The 18,836-nt window shown below is 35.7% G+C and overlaps 1 protein-coding gene across 9 annotated transcripts in view; it reads left to right on the forward strand.

The window, feature by feature from the left end:
- LOC109858150 overlaps positions 1–18,505 on the forward strand; it is a 50,107-nt gene extending 31,602 nt beyond the window's left edge. For 2 of the 9 annotated variants that reach the window (XM_020435134.1, XM_020435136.1), the window contains 17 exons: positions 1,059–1,148; positions 1,386–1,475; positions 2,374–2,472; positions 4,263–4,343; positions 5,457–5,552; positions 5,760–5,994; positions 6,675–6,746; positions 7,659–7,824; positions 8,091–8,200; positions 8,342–8,517; positions 8,637–8,853; positions 9,237–9,358; positions 9,555–9,731; positions 12,839–13,150; positions 13,250–13,495; positions 17,485–17,618; positions 17,849–18,505. In XM_020435134.1, the coding sequence (XP_020290723.1) occupies positions 1,059–1,148; positions 1,386–1,475; positions 2,374–2,472; positions 4,263–4,343; positions 5,457–5,552; positions 5,760–5,994; positions 6,675–6,746; positions 7,659–7,824; positions 8,091–8,200; positions 8,342–8,517; positions 8,637–8,853; positions 9,237–9,358; positions 9,555–9,731; positions 12,839–13,150; positions 13,250–13,495; positions 17,485–17,618; positions 17,849–18,032 (2,607 nt within the window). In that variant the 3' untranslated portion in view covers positions 18,033–18,505. Of the gene's footprint in view, positions 1–1,058; positions 1,149–1,385; positions 1,476–2,373; positions 2,473–4,262; positions 4,344–5,456; positions 5,553–5,759; positions 5,995–6,674; positions 6,747–7,658; positions 7,825–8,090; positions 8,201–8,341; positions 8,518–8,636; positions 8,854–9,236; positions 9,359–9,554; positions 9,732–12,838; positions 13,151–13,249; positions 13,496–14,649; positions 17,313–17,484; positions 17,619–17,848 lie in introns of those variants that run through there. The other 7 variants (XM_020435139.1, XM_020435141.1, XM_020435137.1 and 4 more) reach the window with 7 other exon arrangements.
- The last annotated feature ends 331 nt before the right edge of the window (positions 18,506–18,836 follow it).

Here is an 18,836-nt window from a genome sequence, read left to right on the forward strand (position 1 = left end):
TATTATTTATATCATATATATTATTTAATGTTATGTATAATATACATTACAGTCACATTACCTTAGTCACGTGTTGTTTTTCTACTCTTTCCTGTCATGTGACTTTAATCACGTTTTTAATTTTCTCCACGTATACGACGAACTGTCTAAAAATCGCTTTTCTGTCATTATTTACTCTCTCGATCTTACCGATTCGATTCGACTCGACTCTACTCGATCAACCAATCAATCGGCAATACGGAAAAGAGGCAACAATAGATGCGATACATTCGATATCAAAACGCGCACTTCGCGGTACACATGGATTTTTACAACATGTCACACACCGCGATGACAGCTAGTACACGTACGACAGTATGACATGAATCGAGAAACACATTATCCGAGAAACGTCACAGAGCGTCCTCAATCAACGTCGCGGAAAAGATGCAACAATCAAGATTGATAGAATCGATTCTGATTATTTGCACACGCTTTTTCTGGTAGGAACTGTCTGAACGCAGTTGTTCTCCGACGACGTTCACACGATTGCGATATACAAGTACCATTTTTTGACTTAATTTCTCAGCCAAGAAGACTGTGACAAGATATTTGCGTGCACAAGATTTATTCCAGTTGGCTCATCTTGTGATTAAATACGAGATTTCGTAGATAACGGCAACGTTGTACTAAATAATTAACGACAGGCGCAGTCGGCGTACAGTCGCTCTCGATAAGGTAATTAGGGAGTTACATTTGCGCGCGACAGCTCGCCGTCTGATTAAGCGCGCTCGCGGAAAATTATGTTGCCACCTTCGGGAATCGCGTGCGTAACTCGGAGCGTGACCTAATGAACGCTGAAACTGCGCTTTTGTGTGAGTAATGAGGCTAAAATGACGGAGCGTTTGATCCTTATTTTACTGGAAGAAACGGTGTTTCTCGAAGTAAATTGGATCGAATTTACGCGCGGATAATTTTGTAGCCATTAACATATAATTAGTATTCAAAATAACGAAAAAACGTATGTTGTTGCATGTATACCTGCCTGCATTTGTTTTGTTTTCTTTTTGCGCACGCAGACACAGAACTACGTCTCAGAGACGAGTCGTAACGACCAGGAGAAGCTGAGCAGGGAACGAATCGCGACTGGCGTGTCCATCAAACAACTAGTAAGTAGCGAAATATAATTAACTTGTATTGTTATTATTTACAGCAAAATATGAAGAAACATGAACGCGCGAGAAAATATGCTTATGGTTTTCCTCGAAAATCGAGAAGGTCTCGTATTTTTTTCTTCATCGATAATATTTAAAATCGATAATAATTGTTGACACACGCTTTCGCATATAAAAATTTGCTTCGTTTAATAGCTGATACATTTGTCAGATGTATTTTGTCACTAACAGTGTCGCAGCTTTGGCGACATCTCGAACATCTCGAACGACGGCGATCAGACAACTTGCGGAAAAGCGAACCACTCAATGGAAACCGAAGAGGTTTGTAGAATTTCATTATTCTATTCTATTTCACGTTCAATTCAACATTACGTGTTTGTTTTTCTTCTTTTGTATGGTCGCAAGTGATGTGTCAATGTCTAAATTTTGGCGATGATTTTTTACGCAAAACTTAAAAAAAAGCTCGTTTTACATAATAAGACACACAAGAAGTTTTTAATTAGTTTATTGTTGCAAATAGAAAATCATTGCAATGGATGTAGAAAACTAAGCATGGGTTCTTAATTGCATTATTAAAATATAGCTGGCTTACAAGGAAATTATATTCGCCATTTTTAATTATTAATGTTGATCATACTGCGTAGACAGATTTTGCAAGCCTATTAACGATAAACGCCTATTAACGATGTCGCAAGTTTCTTAGCGTGTACGACACGAATAAGAAACGCGTTATTATACCTAAGCTTCGTTACTGCATGAGTCATTTCCAATATTTGCTTCATAATATAAAGATAGTGTCATCCGAAATTCATATACGTTATAATAATTATTTTACATCCTAATAATATACACTAATCGCATCTAGAGAGCGCGAGTTCTGTAAGATAAAACTTTTTATTTTCTTAAAACATTTTCCGGATTATATATTTAAGTTTCTCACATTGTTAATTCATGAAACTTTATAACAACATTTTTGTACGCACAAAAATGGAAAAATTATATATTATTTATATTTATAATGTACAACGCATAACATAAACTGTATTCTGTTACCGAAGCATTTTCAAAAATATGCGCTTTCTGAATTTGTGTATCTCTTCAATATTGCGTTTTGACGAAATCGTCGCTTAATTGGTACTTTAACTAACAAAACTCGCGTCTCTTCTCCACAAAACTCACACCGCTAATTTGAAGTTGTCGCTCTCTCACCCCATCGTAGAAGGCGAGATCGACGGGTGATCTGAGAATATGCGAGAGAGGTTACTCGAAATTCAGCAAAGACGTACACGTCTTCACTGGGGTGTCGGTCAAGGCCCTTGTAAGTATCTTTCGACACGGACAACATTGGATAACGAGCCAGCCTAACGAAACTGATATTTTACGGCATCGATCGCGATCGCGCCGGTTTCTACTTGAGAGTAACGATCTAGAAAGCCTCTCGTGGGCGTGTAATTGTTTTATCCTTTGGTATCTGCGGGCGGTCTATTATTTGCCGCGCTTGGATAAGCGAATGAACGCGCATTAAAAGTACGGACGTTGATGCGCGTTCTCTCCACGTCGATACAACAAGTTAAGTCTATGAATCTAATGTTGGATACTTGTCGTATAATCACATATAATATTTTGAGAAAAGATTAAAGTTTTATCTTTAATTCTGTTTATATTGAAATTAAATGTATTCACAAAGTTTCTCTCTTTTTTGTCACGGGGATATTTTCTAGTCAAGAACAAAATTGACCGGTTTGGAATAAAAAATATTACACTAAATCGATTTACTTTGGCAATAAGTACACAAACGGCCGGAAGACGTTTCTGGAAAAATGAAAAATTTTCGATAATATTCTCCCGAATGAGTACTCGGTCAAGTACATTCGCCACGGAGAACCCACATGCACGGTTAGAGTTGTTCACCGTCACATCGCGAATGCCGTCTCTCCATTTACGGGAAGGGCTGAGACTTGATAATAACCCACTACACTTACTTGCCCTACTTCGCTCGATGGCGAGGAAATGCGGGATCTCCGGAGACTGTGACTACAAACTTTTTGTATCTCATATTCGTAATAATGATTATCTTTTATTTTAATCTTATCTAAACATCGCGATTTAAAATCTTTTTCAGTCTCATTAAATAGATGTGTAATGCGATAGCTCGATTGGTAACATTATATACTGGTGTAAAAATATTAACGGTGCATTTGCGCCAAAAGATCGCTAATGTCGACCCATTAAAACTGCTCGCGATCGTATCGGTGAAGAAAGCGTGCTGATAGCATCCGTTGCCGAAAGCAAAGCCACAATTCGAGATAAAAGAGCAAATTTGCGGCGTGCATTGTGATCGCACAATGCGATTCGACGAATGACTCCAATGCCGCTTCCAATGTTGTCCTTTGTCGTTCGTTTTCTTTTCCTTTGTCGTTTGATGTAGCAGTTGGCAAAGCTCCAATCAACGATTAAAACACATCTTACGTGCATTTGTGGCTTAGTGAGAAAAAGAATTGTTGCTTCAAACTCATGTTATAAAGAGAACAAAAGAATATGTTGTGTTTTACTATCAAAATCATAAACAAATAAACCTGTAATAAATCTCAAATTTTAGAAGCAGTGTCTTTTTTTCCTGCCGTTATAACAAAACCCTCGCGAAAAAATGTCTTTTTTCTACTAGTTTATTTCAAAGATATAATATATATATATATATATATATATATATTTTTTTTTTATTGAGCATACGACAGAGAAGATGCACATGTGTGTTTAGAGTAGAAATTAATACTCTTGCGTGTCCGCGCAGACGTAAGTACTAGCGAAAGCTCGAGTATCTCCGCCTTCAACGTTGTCGTCATATTTATTTTACGTCGCATGACGGATTTCTACCCACAAATTATGACTGAAAACTTTCCGGATATTAACAAACTGTAAAAAATTTGCGATCTCGCTAACTGCTATATCCCCGAGATGATATACTCGGGTTTCGTATCTCGCCCGTCTGTGTTTGTTTTTTTTTCACACTAACCCGCGGCCTGTTTCATCTCTTTGTTATTCGACGCCTACCTCTCCTTGGCATGCGAAAACCTTAAAACTGTCATTGAAATCGACTTCGGGGAACAGAGGGCTTCCTACTGTAGTTTGGCAAGCTTAACGAGCGAGGGTAAGGACAAGGATCAAGCATGTGGGAGGCTGAAGTTCGAGGTAAGATTCTTATCGAGAGAAGAAAGAGATAATGTGATATAAGATAGCATAGATCTCGTACAGAGGTTTGACTTGGCGACCTGGCTCGAATTTTTTTCAATCGCTTTTGCTACCCTCAAATGAACGGATGCACTTTGCTTTTTTTATAGCTTCCAAATTTTTTCTGCTTTCAGACCTTTGTACGATCTTTTCGAGAATTTGATGCCATCGTTGTGCACAACGAAAATTTTGATATTCATAAAAAGTTGTTTTTAGTTTATCAAACTAAAAATAAGGATTTTAAGAGCTAGACGCTAAAAAAAAGGGGAGAAAGACTTTTTGTGACTATTCGTTAGAATTACGCAGACCAAAGAATGTGTTATTCGACCATAAGTGGTCGAATTTGTTAGGCAATTGCACGGAATGCGGAAAGTTCGACTCCTACCTAAATTGTTTTTTTTTTCAATGGATTTTTTAAATTTTACAAGGGTATGAAAGAAATTATTTATTTACACGAGATATAAATTAACATCCGATATGAATTTTCGAATTAAATTCAGTATAGATTACTATGTGTATCAATTTACACAGTTATTAAAAAATATACATATATATTTTGCATATAAAGCATTTGATTTTTATTTTTCGGAAATTTTAAATACGTTTAGCAAATAAATTTGAATACTTATTTGACGATAAAAGAGAGAAATTGTAAGATCGCAAATTAACAATTTCGATGAAAATATTCAACAAGTTTATTACTTACTAATAAGTACACAAAATCAATTAAAAAGTCTAAAGTTTATACAAGAAATTTAAAATAAATTTAAAAATATAATATTTGTAAAATTAAATTATTAAGATATTTATAAGAATACTTTTATCTGTTCTATTTGTGCACAATAATGGCGTCGGGAAATTGCTTGCTTATTTTTCCTTAATCATTGTTTTCTTGTTGCATCGTTATTTTGAAAACAGTAAAACTGTGCAGAAAATACAACTCTTTCTTGCATTTTCATTAGAATCAAATAAGAAGAAAATATCTGTCTGCGAAATGTTTCTTTTTCTTTCTTTGTTTTTTTTTAGTCTTTTTTGTGATATCATTTTAACGCGATCGCTATTTGTGTTTTACAGAAATCGAGCTTCAACAAATTCGACGCTCTCACCAAGAAAACAGTCTTGCACGTGCGTTCAATTGATGCGGGAAAAGTTCAACAGCAACTAAACGCCGTAAGTCTCCCTTTCTTGCTGTTTTCATTAAATAAAAATTACACCGAACTATTAATCTTGAATGTTACGTGCCTTTATCACTCTGACATAGATTAATTCAAAAGCTTGGAGAAGCGACCTACTGCGCTTCGTTTTGCCGAGGAGACTATCTAGAGAGTGAAAGTCGCTATAAGACCCTAATTAAACGGCTTATTTTGCGCGTTGCAGGTGGGTCAGAATGGCGAGGCAAACACGAATTGTCGCAGCTGCGGCAAGGTCGTGTTCCAAATGGAACAGACAAAGGCCGAGGGTCTGGTCTGGCACAAGAATTGCTTCCGGTGCGTGCAGTGCAGCAAACAGCTTAACGTGGACAATTACGAGAGCCACGAGAGCACGCTCTACTGTAAACCACACTTCAAGGAACTCTTCCAACCAAAACCGGTCGAAGAGTCCGACCAACCCGGTAAGATGATTACTTATCGTCTTCTCGCGCAATACTGTACGCTACACTGTCGGCGCGTCGCAGTCGCTAATCTCCTTAAACGGATCGTCTTTGTGAATTACTCGTTAAATTTTAACGCGGGTACGTAACAACCGACGTCGATTCCATCGTCGACTTCATCTCGTCGTTAAGTTTTTAGCCCGCGCAAACTTTGTGCGCCGGATAAAACGAATTGCAACTCACGCGATGCATTAAAAGGAGTAGAGCGTAAACGCATAAAATCAGACGAGAAAATTGAGAGAGAGAATTTTTAAGAAAATATATAAATTTAAAGCAAAACATTTTACTTATTCTTTACGCTCTGCGACATTATTGGTTACTTTCTGGAATACAGTTACTGTTTTTTACTGGTTTTAATGCTACCAAATAAATATGTGTAAAATAAAATAATATTATAGAATTAGGAGCGTGAAAAAGTTAACAGAAAGACATTCTGATGAAAACATGAGCGTTATTGTTTTTAATACACCGGGACACAAGTTGGAGACTTGGGAGACCTACTTTGTTCAGCTATTAGCGCAGAAGCTAAAATTATAGTCTCTCTCTTTCTCTCCTCCGTGTAATTATATGTAAGCGAACGTATAGCGAGGGAATAAGAGGTATCGTTAATGCGACAAAGAGTTGTCTTGTGAACTCCGCAGTTCGACCTCGAAAACCGGAGCTGATCATACGGGAGAACGAGCCGAAAGAGCTGCCGCCCGATGTGGTCAGAGGTAACGTGGTGTGAGTGGCATGGAACGCGATCTGGAGATTGTTCCTAGCATGTGTGTATGCCCGTTTTGCCGAGTGGCTTTTAACCACTGGTTGATTGAGGGCTGCTGATCGAACATTTATCTGTGCGCCAAATCGCGTCATGTGTTTCGCGGTCCTAGGCGGCCCTTCGATTTAAGAAAACGCAGTTAATCATTCAACATCTCAACGTTTTATTTGATATACTTAGATCAACATTGATGAGATACAATTATCGTATATTTTTTTTTTTTTTTTTTTTTTATAAAGTTTGTTTTGTTAGTTTTGTAAATTTCATTTAAAGAAAGAGCGCGCGAAATTAGTTTTTAATATTTATATTTTAATATCTTACTATTTGCGTATTTTTATGTGCTTGTATTTACATACACTTATTTTTTATTACCATTTTTTGTTACTTAACATCGATGAAAGATTTATCGACCGTATATCTTAGGATTTATGGTTGGCGAAATTAATGAATTGAAGTGAAGAAATAGATATTCTTTGGGCGCGAAGAAAAGGTAAAAACCCTGTACAAGCTGTAACGTGATCGATGCTTGAAACCTAACACCGTGTCTCATATTTGCCTGTACTGTCACATCAGGGCGATCATTGTAACTCTGCTTTCGATATGCAGACAAGTCCTTTTTAACAAAATTCTTCTTTTATTTTGTGTGAAAAACATTATAGAAATGTCTGTTGTGTGTGCACTTTTATGATGAATCGTCGATTTCGACTAGCAGTCTAACAAAGTTATTGTTTGAGAAAGACAAAAAAAAAGAGGCAGAGAAAGTGTGTGTGTTTGTATGTGTACGAGGAGGAAGGCTGTCCATATTTGGACAGTAAATACGTCATTGCGGAAAAGAGCTTGAAGATCTCTTTTCTGAATTTTTCAGCTTCTGACAAACCCGACTTGGGACTCGAGGAACTCTCGAGCTTGAATGTCAAGTCGCGCTTCCAGGTCTTCGAAAAGGCTGGCGCGGAGAATACCAATGAGATCGAAAGATCGCCGTCGCAGATCGCCGTTAAGAGGTCGCCCAGCATTCTCAGCAAATTAGCCAAGTGAGAAATCTACGATAAATCATCGAATATAGATTTACGTTGGTCAAAATTTAATTAATCAACCTCGTTTGCGATATAAATTTTCGTTTGCGATCGGTATAAATATTCGAGTAACATTTTTGTGGTATATATTCAGCAGTTATATATAGTTTTTCGTTTTCGTAACTCGAAACCCGAGAAAGTGCACCACATGAACACGTTACGAACGCAATCGATGATCGTTGATGTGAAATATCCGTAACCGCTGTACACGTTTTCTCATCCAGATTCCAGGCCAAAGGTATGGATATCGGCGTGGCGGATGAATCTCTCAATGGCATACCTTACGAGGAGTCCAGCGAAAGCGAAGACGAAGTCGATGCAGAGGAAACCGAAGGTAAGATAAATAAAAAACAAAAAAAAACATAAGCAAAATGTTATTGCAAATTTAACAAACGTGAGCTTTACACGTAAGTTTTTTACTATTTTATATTTTTTGTGCATTATATGAACATTCTCTCTTCTTTTAAATTTTTAGAAGTAGAAACCGAAATTATAAAAGCCAAACGTACTACGCGCGAACGACCAATCAGTTTCTCAAAAATGGACGACATCAAGAATCGTTGGGAATCCACCAGCCAACAGGGAAGACGTGAAATTCAACGCGAGGCTAGGAAAGAAGAGATTGCAGGAATTCGCTCGCGATTGTTCATGGTGAGAAAGTTAACAAAAAAGAGTTCTTATTTCTCACTAACAATAGCTCGTATTTTTCTTTAATATCACGCGTCTGATAAACTAGTAGATATAAAATTCTTTCATCGGGTTTTTTATAGGGTAAACAAGGCAAGATGAAGGAAATGTATCAGCAGGCGGTAGCCGGAAATGATCGCGTTACGAAGATAAACGCGGCCGAAGAGATTCAGCATTCAACTACCCACGCTCGTTCCCTCAAAGAGAGATTCGAACGGGGTGAGCCAATCGCGACCTCAGACGACGAAACCGACAGTAAACCGAAACCGGAGAAAGCCGACGAAGAGGTGATCGCAGCAGGTAGTTACTGAGAAGTAACTTTGGATAATTAAATGACTTGCAAATTTTGAAGACTGTTTAACGCACACTAAAATAAATACGGCAACGATCAAAGCAACTTGAAATAGACTAAGAGCAATATTTAATTGAAAATACACTACGTTGTACAATTTCGAATCTAGAAGACAAAATCAAATGATAATATAAGATAGTTCGAGATAAAAATATTGTATAGAATAAACGGTAGTGTTACTATTCGGTGACTTTATAGAAAATGTTTTCTGAACAAACAGCTATATCGTTATGAGTTCTTGACTTATTTAGAGTGAACATAGCGTTGCTAATTGACAATTTAAAGTTATGAGTGATTTATGACGCTATATGTTTGGTCACGCTCTATACAGGCATCAGCAGGAAGTCACGGTCGCTGTTTTTGGAGTTAGACGCTTCTGCGGCGAAAACGGGACGTCCAGTGACGCCAGTGCTACCGAAAACGCCAACCGAAACTCCACGACGTGCACGAGATGTAAGTCTAAATCTTATTTTATATAAGTCAAGTGTCGTGTATATTCGTAAGTTCGCTCGAATAATAATGTTTTAAAATTTTTCAAGTATCAAATTTTCTCTTTGTGGTTATAAAATTATTGAATTTCAATTATCAATTGGAACGTCTAGCGTAAGCCTGATAATAACCATAATCCTTGAAATATTTGGGGAAAAAGGCGTTTATGGGTCGTCAAGTCTCAGACGACGTGGTACGCAGCTCGGATACGACCGAGGAGGTTCACGTAGAAACATCGGAAATTTCGAATAAATTCAAATTTTTTGAGACGTATAAGGAACCGGAAAAACAGCGGAAGCAGTTTCGAATTACGCCACCTCGCGACGGTCAAGTTAAGGTTTGATTTCTCGACTTTATTGTCGTTGATTGACTTGACGTTTTTGTGCAATTTTCATCTAACAATCGTGTGGCCAACGCGTTGTTGACTAATTAAATGACACATGCTGTATGCGCGTCGATGTATTTCACAGAACAAATAATATCTTATCTCGATTCAATATTGCTGAACGCATTGTAAATGTCTTATATACATTATTTCTTCCTTGTTGAAAAGACGAATGTTTTTAACAAGTGTCTTTTCTCTCTCTATCTGCGATAGTATCTTTTGCATAGTTTATTTTTGCCGCATTCTGGAATGGAGCAGTTATCAATGACACATTATATTAATCATCGATAAAGACTTTTTGCTTATCGGTAAAACACAGCAATGTGTAAAGAAGATATATATCTTCTAACACGACTTAACTTAATATCCGATGATACGAGAAACGAACTTCGCATCGCAAATATTAATATTCCAAGAGATGTATAATCATCTCATTTCTAACGAACATAGGAGAAATGTTTGCAGTCGAGTGCATTTTGCTCGTTTTGTGTTGCGTCATGACTTTTTGTTTGTCACTTGCAAAGTTTTATGAAGACTTTCTGTACGTACTCTAACGTTTGGTTTTCTTACTTTTCCTTGTTACATGTTTTACGTTAAATAACACTTATTGCTTATAATAACAATATTCGAAGTAAAAAGCTTGTTTCACCGTTTCTGTATATTTCGAATATGAAATATTCGCACGCGAGAAGTGCAAAATAATTTTTTCTCGAGCCAAAAGTCAGTAAATCTAATTTTTTCTTATTTCTCGCTAATCGGGACACCTGCGCGTAAAGAATTTGTGATAATTATCGATGTGCGATAAGAAACTTATAAAAGCCTCGGTGCATATTACGTAGTGCACACACTATGGCAACGAATAATTCCGACAAAACGGGCTGTCCTTGAACCTCCCGCTCGAAGTGGTCAACGCAGCAGCGGCCATACTCTTTTACCGTTAGTATTCCTACATCTTTCCGTTCGTGAAGAGAGCGCGAGCCGAGAGAGCGCAGAACAGGGACCAGTGGGCCCTAACCGAGGGGAAGACGCGCACCACCGCGCGGCGGCGGACCCTCCTAGTATAACTCACACACATCGAGGGGAGGACTTACACACACTGTATCCTCCTTGTGTGAACGGCATAGCAACCGAACGGCTGTCGCCGTACAGACTTCTCACGAACCGGAGAAAGAGGGTCCCCCTTCGAGAAGCGCGCGCGGCCCAAGTAGCAGACGAGACTTGCCGCGGCCTGAGCCTGAACGACGACGTTCAGTCTCGATTCGCACCTCGAAGAGAAAGAAAGAAAGAAAAAAGAAGAGAAAGACATAGAGAAAGAGAGAGAAGCTTGGTATAAAAATTACGAAAAGGTAATTATCAGTACGACGGTCAGAGTCACGCTCCGTAATTGCTCCGTAAAGCGTTCTTTAAAGGGATTTTTTTGCGTTACTATACTATTTTTGGTAGCCAATTTTCCAAATTTCTTTTATTTGAGAAGGATCGCTCAGATGTTTGAGTGACGCTCGGTTCGAAGCAAAAAACTTGTTCGGAGAAACCTTCGAATGACAGGCTGACAGATGATTAACGGCCGGTCGAAATCGTCGTCGTTAATAGCAGTCCGTTAATCGCGATCAATTTGTGCGTAATACCATAGTCAAATTTTTCACAATATATTTTTTTTTTTTTTAATAATTAGCAGTTAATACTTGGTTTTCTTAACAATCCTATCTGCGGATTCTTCGGCGTTGAGTGATACTGACGTGTCGGCGGAAGTGAAAATTGTGTGAAACTTTCATAAGAAAGTTTCAATTACACACCATTTAAAGAATGATCAATGTGCGCGACCGCGATGTGCCTTTGTCGAATTGTTGAAGTGTTCTAATTGCTCTCTGATGTATACAATCGAGATCTTTTTCCAAGTTCTCGTCGTATAACCGTAAGATCGTTCCCGGGTGATGATAATGCGCAAAGAAATGAACGTTGTGTGCTCGGGGCGCAATCTCGTCGTCACAATTTGATTTGCCGCTTGACGTGCGGTACAGTACATACAAGGATACATCGTGTGATCGAATGTCCTTTCTGGACTGGTGATTTTGTGGAATTTCGCTGGAAGCAGAAATTTCCGCTGTGGCAGTTCTCTCATAAATTTTTTCAACAATTTATTACATCGGCGTAAAAATCTACTTATTGAGGTTTTGTCTTCCATACGCTTTTTCCTCTCTCGCTCTTTCTTTTTCTTTTTTTTCTTTGCATGGATTTTTGTTTTATAAAATTGTTTTTTTTTTATTTTAGTGCATGCTCTTTAAGCTTTTGTTTTATTTTTTTATTATAATTATTTATTTATCGATTTTCTAAGATATTTTATTATTCTCTGATACCATTTTCTTAATACATAGTTATATTTTTATATTTTATACGTAATATTATATTATGTTTTGTATATATTTACGTTTGCACATGACTGTACAAACAAATTATATATATACATATATACACATATATATATATATATATATGTTTGTATACTATCGATTGAAAAAAAGAGGAATTTTTTTACACTCTGCCCGAGATCCGTAGTCGTATCACCCACACTAAATCTTCCAGAGCTGACTCACGCCGGATACGGTTCGTAAAAAAAGCAAGCATTTTGGTCGACAGTCTTCCAGCTTATCTGGATCTCCGACGATACGTCACGGTTCGAACATTCCTTTTAAAATTATCGTTCGATAAATGATGCACACAAAGATGTCTTCTTTTTTGTTTGTGTAATTGTCCAGAAATTCCAAGGCAATAATTATGTGAATAAATAAGCGACGTGTTATTAATACTTGCAAGGAGCTTTATAAATTTATCAGTAGATATAGGTAGATATATTTTTTATCGAAAACTCAACACATCTGAAATCATAAAATATACATTCATCTGTCATTACTTTATTTTAACATAGTAATTGTGTATGCGCACATACAATATATAATATATATGCATATATTTATGTAATATTACTTTATTGATTTTTAGTTGATTTATTTTATTTATTATGTTGATATATATACATTATTTTTATACTTCGCAACACACAGATGGATTCACCGGTTCGCGAGATCTATCGTGATCCCGACGTGGTCAGAGCCGACGACAGGGTGAATGACGTAGTGCACACGGACACGGCGAGGAAGATGCTGTCTATCTTCCGGCAGATGGAAGAGAACGCATGCAAGGAGGATCTACCGGATGGTCCAAAACCGTTGAAGCGTTTTACGCCGCCTCCAGAAGATAAATACGCCAAGGCGACAGCTTCGGATTCCGAAGAGGACGAAGACGAAGAGGGCGAGGAATCTGATGACGAAAGCACTGAGGAAAGAGACCCCAACTATGTTCGCGCTTCTGATAAGGTGCGCTTACAAGAGATTTATTTTCTATAGTGTATATAACTTTTATATAAAATGTTATTTGCTCAAAAATTATTTTTCTCTTCTGTTTTATTTGTGTAGGTGGAAGACGAATTCTTGAAACAAGCGCAAAACGCGGCTCGCGCCAAGACTCTCCGTGCCAAGTTTGAGCATTGGGAGGAGACCGATGGAAAAGTCAGCAATCATCATATAGCCGAGATAGAAATGGCTCAAGGCGAACAGGCTAGCATAGAGTCTGCGAGCAGTCTGAGGGCTCGTTTCGAGTCCCTCGGCTCGCAGACCAATGAATCTCCGCGCACGCCGAAAGTCAAAGTTAATCGATTTGTGGTGAGTCTGGGCACTTTATTCGGATGTATTTAATTACACATATTTTTCAATATTTCTCGACAAACTTGGTCCAACAGTAAATCAGGATACATCGTTTGATGTGACCAGTATCACAATTTACTTTTGCAATTAGTCTTTTTATACACATACACATATCTCATTAATTGTTTTTTATTTTCCACCAACTACTGACATCTTTATTATATTAAGTTTTTGATTAAGTCTGGAAAAAACGCTTTCGAGTCTCTTTTTCATGTGACACATGAGATTTAATTTTGACTGACTTCTGCGTCTAACTATGTCAGGAAAAATTGAAAGAGACCAAACGTCTTTCCTACAATTCTTTTTTTGTTTTTTAAACGATTTAGCATTATGAAGTATACGCATGGTGTGATTTTCAAATTCTCGTCGTATTCTGACTGTTTGTTTGTTGTTGTTATTTTTTTTACTTAAAGCCGTATATGTGTTTTAGTTACCAAGCAGAGTTTACATTGCGTCAGAAAATGTTAAGTCAAAACATTCTATATATACTCTATATATACATTCTATATACTTTAAAAATAAATTATAAAAATAGAAAAGTATATAAAATATATTTTAAATAAGTTATTTAAAAAAAAAAAAATAACTTCATTACATATGTGTGATTGAATTTACAAACATATTTCGAAACTTATTTGGACGCAATTCAAACACTGCTTGAAAAAACGATTGATTTGTCGTTTATGTGTGCTTCGATATTTTTTATATTATAACGAATATTTCTTTCTACACTCTCTGTTGACGATGTACATTTTGCGATGAATATTAATTGTTGCTTACGATAATTTATTTGACTTAAATCTATGCATACGTAGCAGTGAAAGACAGCGAGTTACATGCTGTAAAATTCCAAGCGCAAGCATTGACTTAACCACTTTAACTCCTTTACTGATTCTCATCGAGCATGACTGATGTGATAATTTCTCTTAATTAGTCGTTAATGTTTTTTTTTTTTTGTATATTTCTTTTGCGTTTTCTTCTGTGAAATATTTTACCCGCAACACGCTCCACTTTGGCCGAAGTTGTGCCCGCTTGTGTCGTGTGATAGAGAAAATACATATTACACAGCCAAAAGCAATATCAAGTAATCTTCTTTTTGTGACGCGGAGCAGTAAGGGAGAGAAACCGAAGGATTAAATCGGATGCGCCTGGATTAAATCGAAATACGAGGAGGAGAAGAAGGAAGAAGAGGAGGAGGAAGAAAAGAATCGATAAAGGAAGGACAACCGTCTTCGGAACGCGATGGAAAAAAAATTGTTTTTTTATCTCGCAATAGCGATGACGTTTGATTAATCAACAATTAATGTAACGACCTTGCGTTTTCTTAGGGATGGTTTTTAACAATTGAGCGTTATGTTCGTAATAATAAATCGAGCTTGTAGACTGTACTATACGTTATGTGTTAATATAATATTATATGAGAGTCTGTGTTGTCGAGCATTTCTTTCAATTATGTCAATTAGAAGAAAAGAATATGTCAACAAGCAGAAAATGATTTGAGACAGATAGTTTTTACATGTTATAGGATAATACTCTGCTAAATTGTGCAAAACCACTATGTAAAAAACTTAATATATACTTTTTTGCAATGCGTATATAAAAGCATAAATATTTTTACGTGAAAACGCTCGACTCATCTTAAAATATACAACAGAGAGAAATTTATATATATACATATTATCTACTAATTTACTTTATATATATATATATATATAATTATAAAAGACCACGTATGTTGATTATCATAACTCCTTTATCATAACTTTTTTTCGCGAGGATTATTCAAAATATCTACGTATGTACATTTGTGACATCGAGATTCACCTAAGCCGCATGCTGGACTTCTTTGCGATAATATTCGTAACGATGCGAATTTAATCTTCAATCTTTTAGATATTAGTTTATTAAATCATTATCGCTTAATATTGATTATTAAGTGATGATGATTTAATAAACCAATTTAAACTCTCTCTCAGTTTTAACTTAAATGAACACGCATCATTCTTTTTATTTGATTATTACTTAGAATAAAAGTCACTAACTGACTTTACAAAGTGCCAAATGTTGAATATTGGTTAAATATTTCATAGATTGTCGATAATTGTATTTTTTCTTTACCGTATAGATTGAAATCTTCACAACTAATACAGTTACTATACTACGTGCCTTTTTCATTTTATAAATAATCTACTTTGTAATAAATAATAATCAAAAAACCTCAAAATATTGATCACAAGAAAGACTGACTATAAAGTTGGTGTTTAACATAAAAACTAGTTATGAAAAATAAATTCAGAATTTTTTCTTCGTCGCGTCGTTACGATCTTTATCTTTGTCGCTTTAAATTTCTGATTTTTATAAGTACCAAGTTTTTTGTCGATAGTTGAGTGCGCATATAGGTAAAGCGGAAGTAAGAGCGCGAAAGAAAATTAAACGTGCGTGAGTGTGACAAACAAGAAATAAAAATACTATTTCTTCAACTTTAAGATAAGGGAAAAGGGGTCTGAACGAATTATCATTTATAGAAATATTGGGCGCTATTTAATGCTCTTTAGAGCCGACTAGCGGTTAGAATTGTATAGCCATTTTGATCGCTTTTACAAATTTTGACTCTTTTTACTGCTTAACGCGATAGTACGTAAATTTTTATATACATACATTTATGATCTCTTCTCAAGACGAAGAATAAACATCAGATAAATAATCTTATTCTCGTGCTCGAACTTCTCTCGTGCGATCTAAAGAATTGACGTATTCAGAGATATATATACTTTTATGTATATTTACCACACAACTCTCTTGTGCAATATAGAAAATTGTGACTACATATATATAGGTGTTGCAAGGAGCAAATATTAAAAGTTTTTGTTGTATTGTATATCTAGATTTGGTGTGTTGTTTCTAACACAAAACAAGACGTTCTCTTTCATTAGCTATTTAGTCATTTGTGTAACCACATGTTCATCAGTTTCTATATATTTATCACCAGATCGTGCCGAAAGACAGTTTTCCGTCTTAAAATCAATCACTTCTGCTGAGATCGTCGACACAAAAGCATAATATTAGCATATCTATTGTACTTTGGAAAAGATTTTTTTTTGAGAAAGAAACACGCGATTGATTCGGTCGTAGAATTTCAGGGTAATCAGAATTACTCTTCGGCTCGAGTGAAGAATTCTTTTTATAAGCATTTTTTTATATAAATAAATAGTAAGTGTTATTTATATACTTAAAAATTGTGAAGATAAAGGGAAAACATTAGAAATGTTATCGCGATAGGCGTGTTATCTGTCTTCCTCTTTCGTTTGTGCAATAACATTCAGTGCGAAGGTACGAATGCGATAATTGAAAATGTCAACGAAACGATTTGCGAAAAACTTTGTAAACGCTAAAGTGATTTTGATTTTTTGAGAGATTGGCTTTAGTTAACAGAGAGAGAGAGAGAGAGAGAGAGAGAGAGAGAGAGAGAGAGAGAGAGAGAGAGAGAGAGAGAGAGAGAGAGATGTCAATACAGACAATCCGCAAGTGACAATGACAAGTTTTCGTTACGGCCTATCGGAGTCTTCTAATTTTTGTAGCATAGTTAGCAATAATATAGTTTACAATTCTACTAAGCCTTTTAACATATTATTTCTATCGATGTATAACGATCTTGTTCTGTTCATCTTTCACGTGTAACGTTTATTACGATAATACACAAGTCGTAAATAAAAGAAGTCCTGAATCTCCGTCTTGTGTGAAGTACGAGGAGATTTCGCAGGTTTAAGAAACAACACACGTTCTTCATTTTTCTTCACATAGGATACACACACCTTAGAAATATCCTTCATACTTGTCATATGCACTCGTCTATAAACATACCTCCCGTTTTATCCTATATCATTATAAAATATTTTGAAAGGATAATTTTTCTTATACCTTTTTTTTTTGACATAACAATCATGTAGGAAATCCAGACGGCCTGTACGGACGTATGCGAGAGTTGCCAGAAAAAAGTCTATCCCTTGGAGAAGATTGAGACGAATAACAAAATTTTTCACAAGCAATGTTTTCGGTGTCTTCAGTGCAATTGCATATTAAGGTAACAAAAAGAATTCGATAAAATTTTCGGAAACGTGTCGATAAATATTATATGTTATACATCATAATATGTATTTTTTAACACTTGGCAAAATAAAACAAAATAAAAATGACTAAATAATATAAAATACTAATAAAATATATATATTATAGTATGGAAATATATACTAATACTGAATGTTTTTACTTCATAAATGTAAAAGTTTTAAAAATGTCGTTGTGTTTGAACAGGATGGATTCCTTTACATTGAACAACGGCAAGGTGTACTGCATTCCTCACTTTAAACAACTTTTCATCACTCGGGGAAACTACGACGAAGGTTTCGGTGTAGATCCACACAAAAACAAATGGGCGACAAACTCTAACAATTCCACCAGCCCTCCGCCGATCGCAGTCTCAAATGGTGATCTCTGATTTTTCTTACATCTCGTCTCTTTTTCTTTGTATATCGCTATTGGAATTTAAATAGACGTATAGGTGAATCTAGATTTGAAAAAATTAAAAAATAAATATTTTTTCTCTTTTAAAAGTACGTAGGACCGGTAGTGTGTCACTGTGTTAAAAAATTTCACGAATTACTTTTACGATTTTTTGACGTTTTTTTTCTGAAAGCAATAAACTAGATTTGCCTGTGGTCAGAGAACGCGATATATGTATATGTATATTACACTAAACTGTACATTTTTTTACGCTAGGCCCGTGAGTATGCATAGTTGTATATTTAATAAAAATTTGTAATCAAATGCAGTTTTCAAAGAGACGTCTTTGATGTGCGTGAGTCTCTTTAAAGTATAATTCTTGCCACTTAAAATAAATCGAAAAACTGTACGCAATATTGTTTTCGACATCATTTGAAAATTGCAATGTTTTTTATTACATACATATGTCGAAAAAATAACTACGTGCTTTTTGTTCCGTCAGTTTGCGTGAGATTGCATATGCAATATTATATATTCTAAAATGCATTGCATCAAACGCACACAACGTTGTATTCTTATTATGTCTATATGTTCAATAGTTGTCAAAATAATGAAAAACTAATTTTTGAACAAAATAATTCTGGCTTAAGTATATAACGTGCGTTGCTGAGAAGAGTATCTTATTTTTAAATTTTAATTTTATTCTCGTCAATTTTAAATTCTATCTTATCGTATATCGCTCATTATGAAATTCGCTTAATATTTGTTATTTTACTATTATTTTATTGATTTTATTATT

The sequence above is a fragment of the Pseudomyrmex gracilis genome, unplaced genomic scaffold, assembly GCF_002006095.1.
Source record: "Pseudomyrmex gracilis isolate BER0280 unplaced genomic scaffold, ASM200609v1 scaffold_190, whole genome shotgun sequence".
In the NCBI taxonomy this organism is placed as follows: domain Eukaryota; kingdom Metazoa; phylum Arthropoda; class Insecta; order Hymenoptera; family Formicidae; genus Pseudomyrmex; species Pseudomyrmex gracilis.